General features: G+C 32.1%; 1 protein-coding gene and 1 long non-coding RNA gene across 3 annotated transcripts; both read left to right on the top strand.

The window, feature by feature from the left end:
- The first annotated feature begins 4,785 nt into the window (after positions 1-4,785).
- Positions 4,786-20,414, top strand: LOC143073475 (uncharacterized). Of its 2 annotated transcripts, XM_076249048.1 has the most exons (9): positions 4,786-4,935; positions 12,370-12,672; positions 13,740-14,042; positions 14,419-14,575; positions 15,313-15,476; positions 15,818-16,135; positions 16,556-16,867; positions 17,478-17,801; positions 18,385-20,414. In XM_076249048.1, the coding sequence occupies exons 1-9, from the start codon at positions 4,872-4,874 to the stop codon at positions 20,325-20,327; spliced, it is 3,888 nt and encodes a 1,295-aa protein (XP_076105163.1). In that variant the 5' UTR covers positions 4,786-4,871; the 3' UTR covers positions 20,328-20,414. The 2 variants fall into 2 exon arrangements, with proteins under 2 accessions (XP_076105163.1, XP_076105165.1); XM_076249050.1 differs by lacking the exon at positions 16,556-16,867.
- LOC143073474 (uncharacterized) lies at positions 7,123-9,178 on the top strand. Its single transcript, XR_012977511.1, has 3 exons — positions 7,123-7,348; positions 8,009-8,126; positions 8,644-9,178. It is a non-coding gene; the product is annotated as an uncharacterized LOC143073474 (long non-coding RNA).
- Positions 20,415-21,418: the final 1,004 nt, after the last annotated feature.

The following is a 21,418-nucleotide window of genomic DNA, read 5'->3' as shown; positions in this document are numbered from 1 at the left end:
TGATATTGCCAGGACACAAATAAATATTAATAAATCCGGTTTGCTGTCGTTGTGACAGCCTCTTGTTGGTTATTATCTTGAATATTATAATAGATAGAGATAAACTGTAAACAGCAATAAGTTTCAGCAAAGTAAGATCTACAATTAAGTCAACATGACCAAAATAGTCAGTTTACCCCTTAAGGAGTTATTGCCCTTTATAGTCATTTTTTAACCATTTTTCTAAAATTTTAGTCTACTTTTAAAAAATCTTCTCCTCTGAAACTACTGGGCCAAATTTAACCAAACTTGGCCACAATCATCATTTGGGTATCTAGTTTTAAAAATGTGTGGCATGACCCTGCCAACCACCAAGATGGCCACCATGGCTAAATATGGTCAAGATCTATCTGCCCTAAAATTTTCAGACAAAACAGACAATCTGTTGTTGGGTTGCTGCCCCAGAATTAGTAATTTTAAGGAAATTTTGCAGTTTTTGGTTATTATCTTGAATATTATAATAGATAGAGATAAACTGTAAACAGCAATAAGTTTCAGCAAAGTAAGATCTACAATTAAGTCAACATGACCAAAATTGTCAGTTTACCCCTTAAGGAGTTATTGCCCTTTATAGTCATTTTTTAACAATTTTCATAAATTTTGTAAATTTTTGAAAATTTTTAGAATATATTCTCCACTGTAATTACTGGGCCAAGTTCATTATAGATAGAGATAATTGTAGCAAGAAGAATGTCCAGTAAAGTAAGATCTACAAACACATCATGATTAAACAATTTTGTCATGAATTTATCTGTGTCCATTGTTTAATATGCACATAGACCAAGGAGAGCGACACAGGCTCTTGAGAGCCTCTAGTTATGTCCCACCTACGATAGTAGAGGGGCATATGGCAAGCCGTTTTACTTTTAATTCGAATTTCAAGATATCTTCTAAAGTTTGTAAGATATCCTATAAAATATATGAGATATCGTATTAGAAACATCCTATTATAGGGAACATATGTTCTAAGTCATGTCAAAATAGTCAGTTGCCAGCTTGTACAAGGTCCCTTGAAATAGATATAAAAAGATGTGGTATGAGTGCCAATTAGACACCTCTTCATACAATTTATAAAAGTCAACCGTTAAAGGTCAAAGTACGGTCTTCAGCATGGATCCTCGGCTTGAAAGACTACTTTAATCTTCTGAATGTTTGTTGTGAATTTTTAGATACTGTAGGAGACGGACTCGGAAAATCTGACCAAAAGCAAAAATGTTCAGCAAAAGAAGTTAGATGTAAAACAAACAAAAATAGCCGGATATGGTGTAAAAAAAAGTTTATTGTTTTCTGTTTGGTATTAAATTTATATAAAGATCCACTTTGTTACATCCTGTGATCGATTTATTTGGCAATCGTCAATGGCAGTCAGCAGGGTTTATGAACATCAGTTGGTCGACCTGTTCGTTTTGTTAAAATATACTTTTCCACTTTTTGGTGTTTTGGAAAATCTTGTTTGTGCCGTTTTTAAAGTCCTCTACAACAGATTTGTTTTACATGCACACGTACAAAAATTGCGGTTTTAACCAACGCAATCATAAGTATGAACGTTGTTTTCAATTTAGACTTGTATACTAGTATATTGTGCAAATTTTTAGACTGATATAAATTTTCTTTATCTGCACAGTATCGTCTATTCTAGACGATCCGTTACATAGTAAATTTGCTAGTTGGTCCTTTTTATAGACTTCAAGTTCTATCTATAATACTAAAATTACGAGGTCCAATTTGTCAGCCGTCATCAAGTAAAAACGACGAATCAAAGAATTCAACTTTATATACAACTAATATAGTACAAAGGTGTAGATTAAAAATAACACCACTCCAGGCCCTTTTGTTTTCCAAGTAATTAATAATGCCAATAATTAGGAAGTTCCAGGTCGAGTCCGATACCGATACCAATAGTATAATCACCTGTTACCTATTACCTTATCTGTACGTTCCGCATCTGACAGGCGCACCACCAAACGGTGTATTCAGGATTAATATGCTATATACACGGGTCATAATCACAGGGTTGACACTACTAAATTGTCAAATTGTTACCTATTGTAGTATTTTAATCCGTAAAAATCCTAAAAATCTGAACTAAAAATAAGTTTCAATTTGTTAGCGGGCATGACGTAAAACAGCGAATCAAAGAATTCAATAAAATTGAGAATGGAAATGGGGAATGTGTCAAAGAGACAACAACCCGACCAAATAAAAAACAACAGCAGAGGGTCACCAACAGGTCTTCAATGTAGCGAGAAATTCCCGCACCCGGAGGCGTCCTTCAGCTGGCCCCTAAACAAATATGTACTAGTCCAGTGATAATGAACGCCATACTAATTTCCAAATTGTACACAAGAAACTAAAATTAAAATAATACAAGACTAACAAAGGCCAGAGGCTCCTGACTTGAGACAGGCGCAAAAATGCGGCGGGGTTAAACATGTTTGTGAGATCTCAACCCTCCCCCTATACCTCTAACCAATGTAGAAAAGTAAACGCATAACAATACGCGGCACATTAAAATTCAGTTCAAGAGAAGTCCGAGTCTGATGTCAGAAGATGTAACCAAAGAAAATAAACAAAATGACAATAATACATAAATAACAACAGACTACTAGCAGTTAACTGACATGCCAGCTCCAGACCCCAATTAAATTGACTGAAAGATTATGATTTCATCATATGAACATCAGGCACAATCCTTCCCGTTAGGGGTTTAGTATCATACCATCATAACATATATGAGAAGAAAATAACCCGTGTCATGCCAACAACTATTTTTAGAATAAATGTGTTTAGTTCCGATGCAAAGATCTTATCAGTGACTCAATATTAACGCCAAAATATGCAATCTTTAATGACTTGACAACAGTATCGTAATTATATCCCTTCTTAATAAGTCTATTCAAAGGTTTTGTAAGTTTCTGAGGTGAATACTGACACCTTTGTGCTTTATAAAGAATATTTCCATAAAAAATTGGATGTGAAATACCTGAACGTATTAGAAGTCTGCATGTTGAGCTATATTTACGAATGATGTCTTTATACCGATGATAAAATTTAGTAAATGTTTTGACTAGTTTGTGATATCGAAAACCCTGGTGTAATAATTTTTCAGTAATACATAAATTTCTCTCGTTAAGATCTAAAACATTGTTACATACACGAGCGAATCGTACAAGTTGAGATACATAAACACCGTAAGATGGTGACAAGGGAACGTCACCATCTAAAAACGGATAATTAACGATAGGAAATGAAAAATCATCCCTTTTATCATAAATTTTAGTATTCAGCTTTCCATTAGTGATATAGATATCAAGATCGAGAAAAGGGCAGTGGTCATTGTTAGTATTAGCTTTATTTAAAGTAAGTTCAACAGGATAAATTTCATTAATATACATACTGAAGTCGTCATTATTGAGAGCCAAAATATCATCCAAATATCTAAAAGTATTATTAAATTTGTTTATCAGATGTTGTTTCGATTGGTCTTTGCTTATTTTTGTTATAAATTGTAACTCATAACAATACAAAAACAGGTCCGCAATAAGTGGTGCACAGTTAGTTCCCATTGGAATTCCGATAATCTGACGATATACGGAATCCCCAAAGCGAGCAAAAATGTTATCTAGTCAAAATTCAAGGGCATATATAGTATCAAAGCATGTCCAATTAACATAGTTTTTTGTTTATTGCTACTAAAAAATGACCTAAAAGAGTTTGAACATATATATTCACATTCCGATTTCTTGAACTTTATTTATAACTAATATAGGACAATGCTGTTGATTAAAAAATACTCAATTCCAAGACCTTTTGTTTTCCAAATAATTAATATTATAGGGTTATTGCATGAATATTGGGGAATATTGTCCCGAGTAGAATTTTATATTGCACGAGCTTGCGAGTGCAATATATGTTCTACGAGGGACAATATTCCCCAATATTCATGCAATAACCCTTTTATTGTATAGCAATATAATACTTGAAAGTAAAAATTGGTTTAATTAAACTAAGATTTTGTCATTGATGACGTCATGAATTTTGATTTATTGCGCTAGTGCAATATTAGAATTTATTGCACGCTAAGTTTTGGTTACTTTCTGTGGGAAATATTATATTGCTATGCAATAATACCAATAATTGATAAGTTCCAGTTCGACGGGTTCAAACAGAAAGATTTGAAAGCAGAGAAAATTGTGTATCTTATAATCGGCATGACCGGCTTTATCAGATGACAGAACTACTATTATTGTATAGCAATATAATATTTCCCACAGAACGTAACCAAAAGTTAGCGTGCAATAAATTCTAATATTGCACTAGTGCAATAAATCTTCAAAATTCATGACGTCATCAACGTTTAAATCTTAGTTTAAACCAATTTTTACTTTCAAATATTATATTGCTATACAATAAAAGGGTTATTGCATGAATATTGGGGAATATTGTCCCTCGTAGAACATATATTGCACTCGCAAGCTCGTGCAATATAAAATTCTACTCGGGACAATATTCCCCAATATTCATGCAATAACCCTATAATACTAAGATAAGGCTTGTGCATAGTTATATACTTTAATTCAGTCACGAACCCGCGATATCACGGGTGTGTTCTAGTATATATATATGTATATGTATCTTGTCAAGGTGGATCAAGTAAATATACACAATCATTTAAAGGGGTTACTAGAAAGTTTGTTAATAATAGAATTTATATGCACCGGTTGTCACTGTTGTAAACATTGTCTGCATTGTACAAATTTTATTTTTATGAATAACGGTGAACAAAGAGTTTAAAAGCTGAATTTAACAGCTAATGTTTCAGGTAGTTAAAGATGTCTTCCCTAATAGACGTATGGATAATATTCATAGTCCTGGTGAAATCTACCAGGTGTTCTGGTAAGTACAAAACTTGCTTAACTTGAACTGAACTGAATACCGGTTGTGGAACTCGAATTTTACATTCAATAAGGGTTCCATTCGTAAGCTTTACATGTATTTGTTTTAAATTTTAAACATGCAGATATACATGTACTTTTGTGCAATTAGATGAAATACGTGAGGCAATTTGAAACTATTTTCGATCATTTTCGAAATCAAGTTGTTTTAAGTTTCTTTAATTTTGGTCATAATTTAATGTGTAAGATCTGTTCGGTTACTTTATACCTAACAGCACAGTGTTGCTTACAAATCGATTTGTATTCATTGACAAGTTTAATTTCTAAAGTCAACAAACATGTCCCTTTTACGCAAATATACTACATTAAGGTAGCTGTCTATAAAAACTTGTTTTTTTTCCGATATTACCATTAACAGGTACGGATTAATCGGCGTTTTGCATTTGCGCCGATTTTTTCTTTCATTTGCGCCGATTTTTTTTACAGGTAAATTACAGGTTAATTACAGGTGGATAGACATAAGAATATGTGGTATGAGTGCAAATGAGACAACATCAAGATTTTTTTCAAGATTTTATTCATAGTCCAGTTATTTTTCATTTAACATTATAGAACTCTTCTCTTCCGTTAGCCAGTTGTACACTATATTCACATACTTTAAAATCAAAAAGTAAAATCCTTAGATAAAAAAAACTCTGGTTTATACTAAAATGACGAATTGAAAATCTATATTTACATCAATCAAATCCATTAAAACGGAATACATTAAAACCATAAATCTGTTGTTGCTGGGTATTTATAGGCGATACATCTAATATATTCCTTTCTTGTGATTTCGACTCTTCTATATTTGTCTGGCTTACGTAATTATGTGTATAGCCGTCGATGGTTAAAAAATTAGACTCCTCGGCTCGTCGCAATGTGCAATATGTCCATCGTGTTACAGCAAAGTTCAGAATAATATGAATCAAAATTAACTAAAACCTATGTTTTTAACCAGAGTTTACCAATATACCTTAACTGTATAGTACATGTACAAGTATTAACTTACCTGTAAATCCAATTAGGGGCAAATATAAAATCGGCGCAAATGAAAAAATGAAATTGGCGCAAATGAAAGAATGAAAAAATAAAAAATCGGCGCAAATGTCATACGCCCGGATTAATCATTTTAAAAAATCGAATTGCTACCATAATCGAGTAAGGATGAAATTGATGTTCCGAAAAAGTTTTTGTAAAGCCACAGTATAAATAACTAAATAAAAACATGTATACTAATGTCACACACAACCTGCCAAGAACTGAAGAAAAAAAAAATACAAATAATAATACAAAAAATGCTTACAAATAAATTACTAGAAAGCGGAACCCATCACCTCAAAATATACGACTGGGTCACCCTCTTTATATAATGGGGATATCTATCAGATCCTGCTCCACATGTGGCACCCGTCGTGTTGTTCATGTTATTACAAATTCGGTAGGTCGAAAGTGTGCTTCAAATAATTATGAGTTCTCTAACTATACTGGGGACTTTAAATAAGTCATATAAACTGTCTTTTAACATTTAATTTAGTTTCTTCTATCTTATTAAAATATAGATTGTAGTTTCCTTTGATATGTTTAGATATTATATCAGTTTAATTCAGGTATCTCTTTACAAAGTTACTACAAAAGGGGACGCATAATCGCTCCCGATAAAATACTACACTGTATTGTTAATTATACTTTTTGGATTTAATGTTCCTTTGGTCCCTTCTTCACTGCAAATATTGCAGACGCCTGACGCGTCTGGACGCGTTCCAATTTTAAACACAATATGTTCAGTTATTAACATATTAGTGTTCCACATTGAACGCCAGCGTTAAAGAATATAACACATTGTGTTCAGGCTTTTAACGCACATATTCAAGACAAGTGTTCTAAATTGAACACTAAAAATGTTCTTATATTGTAATGGGGAGTGAAAAAAAATTCATCATTTCAGAGTCAAACAGACGATGAATAAGGGTGATTCGTACTATGATTTGACGATAAATGTATTTTAGCTGTATCGGCATATAAGCAAATTATAGTTTGGTAAAAAAAAATGAAACATTTTACAAGAGCGTATTTATAAGCGTGCAAATGATTGATTTTTAATATGAATCTTTTTCTAAACGACTTAAAGTTCTTAAGGTATTTTTTTTAACAATGTAAATGCGTAAATGCTCATGAAAACGTTGCTCTTGTAAAAGCGTTCTGGTGTCGAACATGATGCGTTCAAATTTACCATTTTCCCTGAACGCCATGTGTTCCAAACATATCCGCGTACATAACAGCGCGTGACGTATTAATGTACCGGAAGTTTGATTTTTGATCGTGATTGAAGAAGCTTCACTGAAGAAAATTAACAACAAAACTTGATATAATAGGTATGTTTATCTATATTTATCTACACATGACGAACATAAAAAATATTTTTTTTAGTCATGAAATCAACAAATGTCTACTTGGACAGGACACACTGAAGTATAAATGGAAGAACATTTTGTTCGAACATAAAACTGCCCCCTCCACTTCCACTTAACTGTGCTGTCATAATTCGATTAAAAAAGTAGCGGTTCTTTGAGAGATTACATTCAAATTATCATGTTTAAAAAAAAAATTAACCTCTGTAAATTTATACGTAAATGTTAAATGATATCGTTGCTATTGTAAATGTGTTCTGGTCTCGAACATGATGCGTTCAAGCTAATCGTTTTCTCCGAACGCCATGTATTCCTAACACGACTCAAACATTGTGTATAGAAAGCATTAAGAAGATCAAACGATCATCTACACTTTTGAGGATGTACATTTTTTAATTAAATAAAACCAATGCATAAGGATTTGTTCACAAATGCAAAAACTGTCATGACATTGCAATGTCAAGACAGAAGTTTGTAAAAAAAGGCATACTGCAACACTAATTTTAAATTTCTCATGTATATGTTATTTATAATAGCTTTGTAATTAGTAATTCATTTTAGCAAATGTCCACCCTTGTGCACTGCATTCATGTATTGTAATGTATTCCTATGTTACTTTTATAGGGTACAAACCCAACTATACTGTACTTAAGGGTAATTGTTCGTGCATACCTCGAGAATAAAGAGAACATGTTGCAGTTCAAGAGATGACTACTTATCCTGCACCATAAAAGTACTATATGTAAGTTTAAGAATTTTGAATAGGAGTGCATGTCCATTGACTTCTTACAAGTGTTGTTATTGCAGATTTATCAATAAAATGTGCACCATTCACTTGTTTACATTAATCTGAAAGCTATTTGAGCTAAATTTGATGCAATTACATCATCCGTCAATTATCCGTATACAGATCATAAGTGAAAAAATTACTAAATATCTTTCAAAATAAAGGCAAATGGTAATTAGTTTCTTGAAATGTTAGCAGTTAATTTAGTGACAAGTCTAAGTTGACGATAAAGTTTTGCCTAAAAAACATAATAGCACTTGCTGGACACTTTCTATCATTTTTTTAAAAAGATATAGAACACGAGAGCACATTTGACCACTCAATTACCACTCATTGGCAAATGCATCTTATCTTATAATGCTGACAAGTATAATGGAATTACAAAAACGAAATAAGATTTTCTAATATTCTTAAGGAATGTCGACATGATGAATAATTTGTTTACTCATACACTTCATATTTCACATTTTAGAACTTACGGTTGATGGATAACAAGGTTAAAGAATAATTATAACCCAAGGAGACGAATCCTCTAAAAATGGAAGCTCAAAATCAGTTGTAAACGACTCAAATCATGTTTAAAAGTGTCCAAGGAAGCAGTGTTACATGAACACCGACTCGACTACTAGCATCATATACACAGGGTATTTTATGTTTGATATTGACTATCTGAGTGCTTTGCAGCCAGTGGATTATGGAACATTTTGGTGATAAAAGAGTCAGTGGCATCAGTATTTTGTAAAGAAATTCAGAACAGTTCTTGACTTAGGAAGTTGCAAACGATGAGTTAAACATAAGACACTTGACTTCGTTGTAACATAATAATTTTAAATATATGACGAACATTTTGTTTATGAGTAAATATTTGGACACATTTTGCAAATTACAAATGTTATATTTCTAACTTGTCATTTTAAAGTTGCTTCAATATTTCACATTTTATTGTACTTTTTTTTTTTAAATGTTGCCTTTTTTAATCAATTAAAGACGTTTTTAATCAATTAAAATATTTGTTTTACAAGACCACAATAATGTTTCAGAGAATATAACACTTTTTCTGGAACATGTAAAATTGTGTTCCAGTAATATACACTATGTGTTCTGGATATTAACACATATTTCTGGAACACAGTCCGAGCGTTCCAGAAGTGTTACAAGGCTTAGAACGCGTAACGGCATACAATTTTGCTCACAAGGACATGTTCCAGATTCAAACACTAGGCGTTCAAGAAGTACACGCTATCCGTTTAAGAATAACACATAGCGTTCGAAAGATGCACACATGATGTTAAAAACTGGAACACGAAAGTTAATATCTAGAACACTGTTACGCGTTCCAGATTCAAACACTAGGTGTTCAAGGAGTACACACTATCCGTTCAAAAATAACACACATAGCGTTCGAAAGATGCACACATAATGTTAAAAACTGGAACACCAATGTTAATATTGAGAACACCGTTACGCGTTCCAGAAGTGTTACAAAAGGGCGTTCAAAAAGTGTTCAGATTCTTAACACTTTTATTTACAGTGTTGTTGTCTTGTCTTGGTGTTACATTTCCAAATTAGTTCTCTATGCCCATGTACGAAAAAACATCTTATGTTTCAATGAACGTAATCATGAATGACTGACTGGTTTATTTATCAAATCCTTGAATTCTCTCCCTTACTAAATTATTTCAATGATACACATATTTTTTAAAAGTACCTAGAGAAATCTGTTCATATCTGAATTTTTACGGGAATATTGTTTATAAAGCTCGTAAAGTTAGATACAATGCATGCAAAATTACCGATCCTCTCTAAAAATCTTTTAAGTTACCCGACGCCAAGGACATTCATAACGGAAAGTCCCTATCAAATGGCCAAAAAGCTCAAACACATCAAACGAATGGAAAGGGACTCCATGCTGTCATTGTATGTGTATTATGATTTTATTTGGTATAAAAGATTATAGTAAAAATATCAAGCAGTAATTTGGTGAATCAATGTAAATGTGCGTCGTGTGATATCCAAATTTTAGGTTGATATTTCTAAATCTTTATAAATAAGGAAGATCAAGGAATGATGTGTTACAAAAATCATAATATTATAATACATGCATATATCTTGTATAGAATCTATTGATACTGTACATGCAGTTGTCATATATATAATATGTATTTTGTAATGCAATGCACTATGTACTTGGCCTTTGCCGATTGTTATCATTGTGTGCGTGATGATACCTATCTTTATAAATGATAACCGATTTGCTGTGATTTGTTTTTGAAATACACTATTTTTAGAAGTACAATTGAAAATTGTTTCCAAATAAAGAACTGCACTCCTTCTCACTCATGCTTACAGTATTACAGATTGAACAAGTGTCTATCGCCAGATATTCATAAACTGTTAACCGAAACCATTTTAAGTGTCAATGTACACAACCATAAGAGACGTTTTTCTTGGATTGGGTGATGAGATGCTTATACAACCTAGTATAATTTTCAATCAAATATTTCAAATTGTTTATTGATTTTAATTACAGACATTAGTCTCTGTCAATTGGGGCGTGGGGGAGGGTAACTATCCACACTTGTATGAAAAATCTAAACAAGTGGCTTTGATATCAATGTGAAACGATTGTATGTGCTCAAATGAGTTTTCGTATATTCAGTTCTTGAAAACTATATCAAAACAGTGTATGCAGATAAGAATATGTTATTCAATTCCTGATAACGGTTAAATTTCTTTATGAAAAGTAGTTTGTCGACTCAAATATATAAATGTAAAAAAAATCATCAATGGTATGATATAAAAATTAGTCAGCTTGGAAAACCGGCATTTAAACTGAATGTTTTAGTTTTAGTTGTGATTTTATTTTTTTATTATCACATTAATTTTAAACAGAATACTTTCAATTAATTTGTCCCACCTTCAGATAAGAGACAGGAAGAGATGTAGACCCAATGATTTGTATAGTAAGAAAAGCTGGACTATGCTACTACAGACACTTTTCTCGGAAAAATATAGAGAGAAAAATTTCTGAGACCAGTGTCTATGTATGCTACATTGAATTTGATCATTCTATTTATCATCATATCTGTGTGATCAACTGATTTCACCTATAATAATATCCTTCTTATTTTGTGTTCCAAAACTCTACAATTAATAAACTGTTCCAGAGTTAGCAGTATATATCAGTTTCAATCTGAAATTTGAAATAAAACTTGAATAATTCGGATTCATTATAATTTGTAAGGTTCTTTAAAATATGTTAATTTCGTGGGTGGAAGTAAAAAGCTACGTATCAAAAATGGTATAAATAAAATACAAATTTACTGTAGGCTTGTGTGAAAATTTCATAACCATGAAATCAGATATTCTCAAAACGATTTTTTATCCTTCATTCCAAGAGAATTTTGTACTCATCGAAATGAAGCCAAATTAACACAGAAGAAGAAGAAGATACCTTATTTCCAATCATGGGCCCCAAAGAGCATAAACATTACAACATCAATAATTTGCATAATACTATTCAAACAATGAGATAAAGATAACAAACAAGCAGCCCAAAATGAAAAAAAACGTGTTAAGAGCCATATGTCTTGCACGTTAAAATCTACACCCTTGTAGATTTCGAAAAAGACAAGGCTAATGCCGCTACAAGGCAATACTCGCACCCGCAAAGTGGAAAAGGATTAATATAAGTTGCAAAACTTGTTTCCCAATCCACTATAAATAAATATGTTTAAAGTAAATGAAAAAAGAAAAATAGATTTCCATATATGTATAGTCTGAGACTACTATATAGTAGTCTCAAGTATAGTACACAATAAGTTGCATCAATTGAACATATAATAACTAGCCAAAAAGAAAGCAGAAGTTAAGCATGTCTATGACTCATCCTGTGTCAGCAGCAAATAGGAAAGTATTACTACATGGAAGTTGTCTATGAGTGCTTAAATTGAGCAATTTACATTATAAAATAAGTTCTGCGTTCATCTTTATTTTTAAAGACGGAAACTACATAGGGCGGATCCAAAGGGGGCAACAGTCTCCCCCCCCTTTTTTGTGGGAACAATTTGGTTGATTATATAGGGAATCACTGGAGCACACCCCCCCCCTTTTTATGTCAGTCATCGGAGCCCCTTATGAAAAGTTCTGGATCCGCCACTGAACTATCAATGCAAACTAAAGATTTTTGTATTTGTAGAAATTGTAAGGTTAATACAAGCAAATAACATAGGAGTAGTACAATTGAACCACAATCGATCATGGGTGATATTATGTCAAGGTCAATCGGAAAATAAAGAGTCAAAGGTTATATGTCAAGAATTAGGACATGGTGATGGTTTGGTTCTTCCAGTTGGTTACTATGGAGAAGTGGGTGGTGATTATTTCAATGGTTATATTAAATGTGACCAAGGAGAGGACATCAACAACTGTTCATTGATAGAAATTGACAGTTGTAAGGGAGGATATTTAGCTGTATCTTGTTACGACTCTGTTGTGAACGGTAAGTCAAATATAAACTTAGCCTAAATAGTATTTTTTCAAATTAAAGTTGAATGATACGAGTTATTGTTATGAATTCCCTGGTTTTGAACCTTGTTGAATCTTTCATTAGTTTATCTGTGTTGCCAATATTCATATAAAACGTTTCATACTTGTAAGATGTGAGCCACAACCATTCTCAAAAAGATGCATGAAATTTCTATAAGAAACTCTTTTGAAAAATCCAAATATCAGATTTAATTATTAATTTCAATTTCTCGAAAAGGAGCTACTTCGTCAGTTTTTGAAGGTTTTCACATTGAAAATGCAAGATAGTAGAAGTCCTACAGAAAATAGGTTTTGACACAAGAAAAAAAATTATCGATGCTTATATCTGATACAAGTATGGCTTGTAAACATAAAAGGAATGTTATTTGATAGATTCACATATCTTGATTTTCGAATTCTATAGGGGCTTTGAAAGGCCTTACCAAATCTGCCCTTTCATATATCTTCCTAACTTTACCTCAACCTTTGATGGTTCAGACAAAATGATGCAGTGAATAAAATGATCATTCTTTAGATCCTATCCTGTCAATGCGATGCATTGCAGATCTGGGGTCAATTACATGCCAAAGTAATTAGTTACATTCGAATTACATTGATTTTCAAATGTAATTAATTACATTACAATTACATTGTATTGCATTGTATGTAGAAATGTTAAACTAAGATATTAAAAAAAAAAGTTACAACATGATGTGTATTAAAGTTCCTTAATTGTCAAGAATCATTTATAACGATGTACAACCATGAACAAAGGAAGATAACTCTCAATTTAAATTTATAATTTGCCTACCTAGATACACGATAATTCAACCTATACTTCATATCAATTTATAATTTGCCTACCTAGATACACGATAATTCAACCTATACTTCATATCAATTTATAATTTGCCTACCTAGATACACGATAATTCAATCTATACTTCATATCAATTTCAAAATGAAAGCGTTATTCTGTACTCTTCAGAGCACTTCGATTGAAATACAAAACTAACACCAGATTGGTATTTGTTTTATTAGGAACAATCCTAAGTTTAAACAACAGTTTATCATATGGTCAATTAAATTGGTTTGAAGATAAATACCAAGCTACTGGACAGATTTGTACTTCATCCTGGGATAAAGAAGAGGCTGAGGTTGCCTGTCATCAGCTTGGTTATAGAGGTGGACTGTCAACAATATATCCAAAGTCAAATGAACTACCTTTCCTTGTTAACTCAATAAACTGTACAGGACAAGAACAAAACTTGGAGGACTGCATCAGAACAGAAGATTTGTGTGAATCAGGATATAGTGCTGGAGTCATTTGTTTTAATATGTCAGGTTATTTTTAACAATGATTATTATTACTCTTACTTTTATTGGAAATGCAGTACCAATAATTTCCTGTGTTTCTCATCAAAGTAATTTGGATTCTAAAGGAATGAGATTAATAGACCCAGTTATCTATCTACTATTCAATATTTAATCTGCAACTCTTTTTTTCTGAATTGTCAAGATTTCATTCAATTTCAAAATTTTAATAAGTTTTAAAGCTGTCAGTTTTCTGATTTTATATTATTAATGCAGGAAAAGAAACTACTTTGAAATGGTTCTGTTAAAATACCACATTTTATTCTGCCAATTGGAATTATAATGTTTAACAAAGTTTTATATAAGGAATTGTACCCAAATCTCAATTTTGTTATCTGGTTTGCAGGTTTCAATGTCAATATAAGTGATGGAGGTGTAGATTTTGGCAGAGTTAACATTGAAGTTGATGGTAAAATAGGAACAATATGTAATAAAGAATGGTCAACTAGAGATGCTGAGGTTATCTGTAGATATATTGGTTTTGTTGCAGGCAGGAAGTGGAGGTTTGTAACTCCAATATTTTGGGATTGGTCCACTTTGAATAACTTATTGAAAATCTTGTGAAAAATCTGTATTAGTGAAGTAAGTTGATAAATTTAAGAATATGGATTGATTTCTCATTGATCCTTTCATGACATTTTGCTTCACATTTTGCAGAAAACAAAGACAAATTGGACTGTATAGATATTACCAAGATTTGATTTGAATATGACTGACATTAGTTTATATTGTGTACTTATTTTATCTTTAAAAAGATATTTTGAAATAACAAAAATAATAAAATGATAAAATATAAGCTGTTTAAAATGTTTCAAGAAAATCTGTGAAACAAGAATTATCTCCCCTTCACAGTCTAGATTTTTATTGGCAAGCCATATCTATGGTCTTTGTATTGGTCATTACCATAAAAATGCAAAAAGAAAGTTTTATTTCCTTTGTTTATGTCACTTTTATAATCTTTTAGGGACTTCGGAAGCATAATAACAAATCTGAAAGTAACTTGATTTTAGATTGTTCTCAATAATGGAAAATTACATCTCATCAGCATATTTTATTGTGTTTTTTTAAACGCAAACTAGACTTTTTCACTACAAAGTCAGATTTTTTTAAAAAGTGAAGTAAGTTGAATAAGAGATAGAACATAGGGTGTGTGCTGTGGGAATTAATTACTGTTGTCTTGAGTTAGATTCATTAAATATGTGCTTTTTTACCAAGTTTTTTTTGTATTCCATATTTTCAGTGGACCTGTTCCACCAGGCAATGGAACGGTTTATATGTCAGACCTACAGTGTACAGGGAAGGAAACATTAATCACAGATTGTCCCAGTTCAGGCTGGAGAAATGTTGTTGATGAAGACTGTCTAGACCACAGTCATGATGCAGGAGTCTTGTGTTACGGCAGTGGTAAGCACATACAATGGCTGCTGTATTGGAGGGCAGCAATGTTTAGTCACATTAATTTATTAATCTTTGAATATTTGTCCCCAAAAAAGATTTACTGGTACTTCTTTCAAGAAAACAGAAACCAAATTTACAATGTGTGCATGTATTGTAAGTTAGTTTTCATTTACATATACAGATGTATATGTTACCCATTGGTATGTTAACTACCGGAAACAGTTACTCATACCAGCATCTCATCTACGAATATCCTTAAAGCTTTCATATTAACTTAAAATGATAAATTATTTACTAATTAAGGGATATCAATATTGTCTAAAAAGATATACATACATATATTTTAGTGCGTCTATCAGGGGGAGAAACAAATGACAATGTGAAAATGGGAAGAGTTGAGGTTTACCAAGGAAGACAATGGACAAATTTATGTACATCCAAATTTGAGCAAAAAGATGCAACTGTTGTCTGTAGGCAGCTTGGATATGCCAGAGCTAGAGTTCTATCATCTGGAATATTTGGACGATCACCATACTCAGGCTTTACAACAGATATAAGTTGTCAGGGGAATGAGAATGATATTTTAGACTGTCCACATACAATTGGAAAATGCAAATATTCAGAATATGCCAGTGTTGTATGCATCAAACACAATGTTACTGATGGTAAATACCTTTGATGTATATTGAAGTTAGGAATTTTAAATTGAAGATAAGGGGAGATAACTGTTAATAAGTTGACTGTACCATTTAAAATTGATTATTGTTTAACAGTCCTTCTTTTCATTGAAAATTGAAGATAAAACTGTGTTGTATGTTAATATATTAGCATCAATAAAACTTAGAAAGGGGAGATAATCATTTAGTTTACTATGTCATTCAAAATGAATTCAACAATTTACATGAATGTTTTGCAGGGACAATGTTTTTTTTAAATTTTATTAACAAATTTTCTTAAGGTTTTTTTTTAAAGCTCTTCACACTATATAGAGGTTTTTTAAAGTATGCCAAATATAAACCCAAAAGTAGAATTGATAATTTCATTAAAGTTCTGTAATTATTTTGATCAGAGATTTTAAATGATAGATTTCCAGATATACATAGATGATGTTAACAGTGGAGAAGTGAGGGTGTCACAGTATGGAATTCGGGGAACAGTGTGCCAGGATGGTTGGGATGATAATGATGCCAAAGTTATCTGTCATCAAAATGGTTATTTAAATGGACAGACATTTGGAACATTAAAGCTCCTTTCACAGATTGATCCTATCTGGCTATCAAACGTTGAATGTTTGGGAGATGAAGCATCAATATATGACTGTAGTTTTTCAATGAATCTAACAACACAGTGTTCCTCTAATGTACAACCAGCTGGTGTTATTTGTTACAATGGAACAGGTAATATCACTCTGGTTCTTGATATTTACAGCACCATTGTTAAATCAGGCTTTATTTCTTAACATAATTTTATTTGGAAGGTGAAGGAAAAAGAGGGGGGGGGTTGAGACAATTGAAGTTTTCACAGTACAAACTTCTTGGAAGAGCTTAACTTGATTTAATCTAATTTGTATCAAGAGGATAAATACAAAATGTTTTCAAAACTTGAGGAATGTTTTAATTTATTTAAGTCTAATGAAAAGACTTAGTTATCTCCCATTACAAGTTATCAAAAAGTTCTCTTTGTTGGCCTAGATATGTGCACTTAATAGCATACAACACTAGCGGATCTAGAAATTTTCATAAGTGGGGGCCCACTGACTGCGTTAAGAGGGGGCCCGCTCCAGTCACGCTTCAGTGATTCCCTATATAAGCAACCAATTTTTTTCCCAAAAAGGGGGGGCCCGGGCCCCCCGGGCCCCCTCTAAATCCGCCTCTGTACAACCATTCACGGCCATTAACTGATATGGCTTTAATTCTTCCAAGGATAAATTTAACTTTTTTTCTATTTCCAACAATTGATAAATGATTATTTAAAATATTAAAATTTCTCTTATGCTGACTTCTTTAGGTATGGATATCAGACTTGTTGGAGGGAATTTGCCTTCTCAAGGTCGAGTGGAAGTAGCAAGAGATGGAGTATGGGGGACAATCTGTGACAACAAATGGTCACAATATGATGCTAATGTAGTTTGTCAGCAGCTTGGTTTTGGTAAAGGTTCAATACATATTTCATCTTACCATGGCCGAGGTACTGGATCTGTGTTAATGGATAGTTTACAGTGTGATGGAACTGAATCAGATATTTTTGATTGTCCAAACTTAGGATGGGAAGTTTCTGATTCAGCATGTAAAGATCACAGTAAAGATGCTGGTGTCTCCTGCCTGCCATGGTGTAAGTTCTAGTTTCATATGTTCTAACAGATGTACTTCTCTCATAATCACCACTCCAGCAGGGTAATGTTCCTTACTTCAGTTTTATTTCCGGTTTTTACAATTTTTAAAATGGTACCAAACCTTCACCCTTACCTGAAACAGTAGTGTAACATCACAACATAGAAAGACATACTTTAAGTTGGGATATAATTTCCTACAACAAATGTACTAAAACAGAGTTTTTGTGTTATTTTTAAAAGACACCAGAAACAAAAGTCTTGATAACATAGAAGATAACTCAGGTCAGCTAATGGTTCTAGTGTAATGATAGTCATTAAAGATTTTTTTATGTATGTCTATAAGAATAAATAAATATGAAGTTATACAAGTAACTCAACAATGAGAATAGGAAACAAGAGCAATGTACTTATATAAATACACATCAGTAACAATTAATAATCGTCAAATTGTTTAAGAAAAAAAATCTTTAGATATATATACCGACTAACTTTAATAATGCTACCTTTTGTTATTTCCGCTTGTATTGGTTTGGGAAATGTACCAGTTCTTATGGTAACACCAACACATTCTTTGTTTTACAGTACCTGAAACTACAAGTGTTATAAGTAGTCCTGAACCAGAAACGATAAGTTCAACTCTTACTCCTGAACAAGAAGATTTAAGTACAACAACTGACATTTCAAGTTCAACTCTTACTACTGAACCAGAAAGTTTAAGTTCAACAATTGCCATTTCAACAGAAAGTTCAACTCTTACTACTGAACTAGAAATATTAAGTTCAACAATTGCCATTTCAACGGAAAGTTCAACTTTTACTCCTGAACCAGAAAGTTTAAGTTCAACAACTGACATTTCAACTATAAGTTCAACAATTGCCATTTCAACAGAAAGTTCAACTCTTACTACTGAACCAGAAATATTAAGTTCAACAATTGCCATTTCAACAGAAAGTTCAACTTTTACTCCTGAACCAGAAAGTTTAAGTTCAACAACTGACATTTCAACTATAAGTTCAACAATTGCCATTTCAACAGAAAGTTCAACTCTTACTACTGAACCAAAAGGTTTAAGTTCAACAGTTGACATTTCAACAGAAAAGTCAACTCTTACTACTGAACCAGAAGATTTAAGTTCAACAATTGCCATATCAACAGAAAGTTCAACTCTTACTACCGAACCAGAAAATTTAAGTTCAACAATTGCCATTTCAACTATAAGTTTAACAACTGACATTTCAACTGTAAGTTCGACTCTTACTCCTGGACCAGAAGGTTTAAGTTCAACACAAGTTTCAACAGAAAGTTCAACAACTGAACTTAAAAGTTTATATTCATCAACTGACATTTCAACAGGAAGTTCTACTGTTATAATTGGTATTCTATCAAAGGAAAATAAAAACATTACATGGTTATGGATAGTAGTGACAGTGTTGTGCTTAGCAGTGGTCATTCTAATAATTGTATTAATTAAATGCAGACAAGGTTACACAAAAAGGAAATGGCAAAGAAATTCATTTAGTCAACATTCATTTAGCAATGCTAATATTATCAGACAATTAAGTGATGGATCAGTCCATGCTGAAAACCCCTTGTCATTACATGTACTAGAAATACAGGGGCCATCTCAGGAAAATCAGGATCTGAGAGCAAATGTTATATCAGATCCAAGATATTTCAGCATAAAAGATAACGTAAATCCTGTTAGGCATGATATTGACAGTGATGGATATATGGTACCAGTTTCACAAGAGAATCGAAATCAGCCAGAAAGTAGCCATGCAAATGATAAAAATAAAATTAAAAAGAATGAAATACATGGGAATGCAATCCAAAACTGTGAAAGATGTAATACAGCTGGTAGACACTATTATTCAACTGTTGCTTTTGAAGGATCTGATAGAAAAAATATGGGACAGGTCGCAGGAACAGTGATGGACAAAAAACATGTTTGTCCTGGTTGTATTATTAATGGAGATACCAGTTTTAATGATTCTATAAGAACTTATGTATCTTTAGTTGGCTCACAAATTCAGAGGAGAAAGAAAGATGTAGACCAATCAAGAAAGATTGAAAGTGCTGCCATGAATGGTGTTTGCCCTGGCAGTTTTATTAATGGAGATGCCAGTTTTAATGATTCAATAAGAACTTATGTATCTTTAGTAGACTCACAAACTCAGAGAAAAAATATAGATGTAGACCAATCAAGAGACAATGAAAGTCCTGTCATAGATGGTGCTGTTAAGGTTGACATTCACCAACAAAATGGACAAACAAAAGAAAATAGTGAATATTTGACAGTGGTCCCAGATTATAGTGCTATTGGAACTGTCAGCAATGATTTTATACAAAGTCCAAACAATTTTGAAACAAAAACAAGGGATATAGAAGATTCAATTGTCAAATCAAGTGATTTTCAACCAGGTTCAAACAAGAAAAGAAAGAATTTGAGAGATTCAGTCAAATCAACTTTATCCTATCAAGAAGAAATTGATATTGAAATGCCAGAAATGACAACAGAACTATGAATCAGTCATTTTCCACATTGTGTCATTTTCATTTACACATATAGCACTATATTAAATATTTTTTTATAATTTAGGAGATAGAAACTCGTCATATGCTGTTGTTTAAGATATGGGATAAATCATCACTAAATGGCAATGTTACAGAGATCAAACAACAAATAGTGAAAATCAGGGAAAATCCAACAATTAACAAACAGATAAATAATTCCAATTTAGTCCAAGATGAAATTCTATAATTAAACAGATTGTGTTTTTGACCTTTTTTTTAGAAACATAAGAATTTCAGTAGAAGATAGCTTTAAGAGATAACTCACAGATGTTGTGAAAAAATGCAGCATATACTAGCAGAAAATACATTATTAAATGGAAATTGTATAATTGTTTTATGTTTTGCAACTATAAGCAGGAGTATGAATATATCCTATATATGAATATGAATATAAACATCAATACACATGCTAACTAATTTGAATGTAGAAATTGCTGGATTAAACCTGGTTTTACAGCTAGCTAAACCTCTCACTTGTTTGACAGTCATATAAAATTCCATTATATTGACAATGATGTGTGAAAAATACAAAGACATAATAGTTAAAAATGTCCAAAATAGGGATACAGCAGTCAATGTTGTGTTATTATCTTTTAAATCACTTTAAAAACAAATAGATATATGAACAAACATTTACCATGACAGAATAACCCAAATGAAGGGATGTATAAATACAGAGCCCCATCACATGCAAGAAAAAAATGCAAAAGTTTAAATTTGTTATAAAAAAAAAAGAAGCTTAAAATTGACACAAACTTGAAAAGTTCCTTATAAACTGGTCCAAGGTGACATTTTTCGCTTCAAAGTTATGTAAGATTTTGCCATCCTGTCACTTGTACTGTCTGTCCATCCAATCAATCTCAACTTTTTCAAAGATATTCTTCTCTACAACCAATGGGCCAATTTCAATAAAACTTGGACTGATATATATCTATTATATTTTTATTTTTTATTTTTTTATTTAGGTCAGTTAACAAACATAGCCACCATGGCTGAAAATAGAACTTAAAAGGTTAATTTGTAACAAAATAAAGCAGTTTGA

This window comes from Mytilus galloprovincialis, chromosome 4 (genome assembly GCF_965363235.1).
Source record: "Mytilus galloprovincialis chromosome 4, xbMytGall1.hap1.1, whole genome shotgun sequence".
Lineage (NCBI taxonomy): Eukaryota > Metazoa > Mollusca > Bivalvia > Mytilida > Mytilidae > Mytilus > Mytilus galloprovincialis.
The sequence above is the reverse complement of the archived record's forward strand: the minus strand, read 5'-3'. Positions and strand labels throughout refer to the sequence as shown.

Coding starts and splice junctions, on each gene's coding strand:
- LOC143073475 (XM_076249048.1), top strand. CDS start 4,872: ATGTCTTCCCTAATAGACGTATGGATAATATTCATAGTCCTGGTGAAA. Junction 12,673..13,739: donor TTACGACTCTGTTGTGAACG/GTAAGTCAAATA, acceptor TTGTTTTATTAG/GAACAATCCTAAGTTTAAAC. Junction 14,043..14,418: donor CATTTGTTTTAATATGTCAG/GTTATTTTTAAC, acceptor TCTGGTTTGCAG/GTTTCAATGTCAATATAAGT.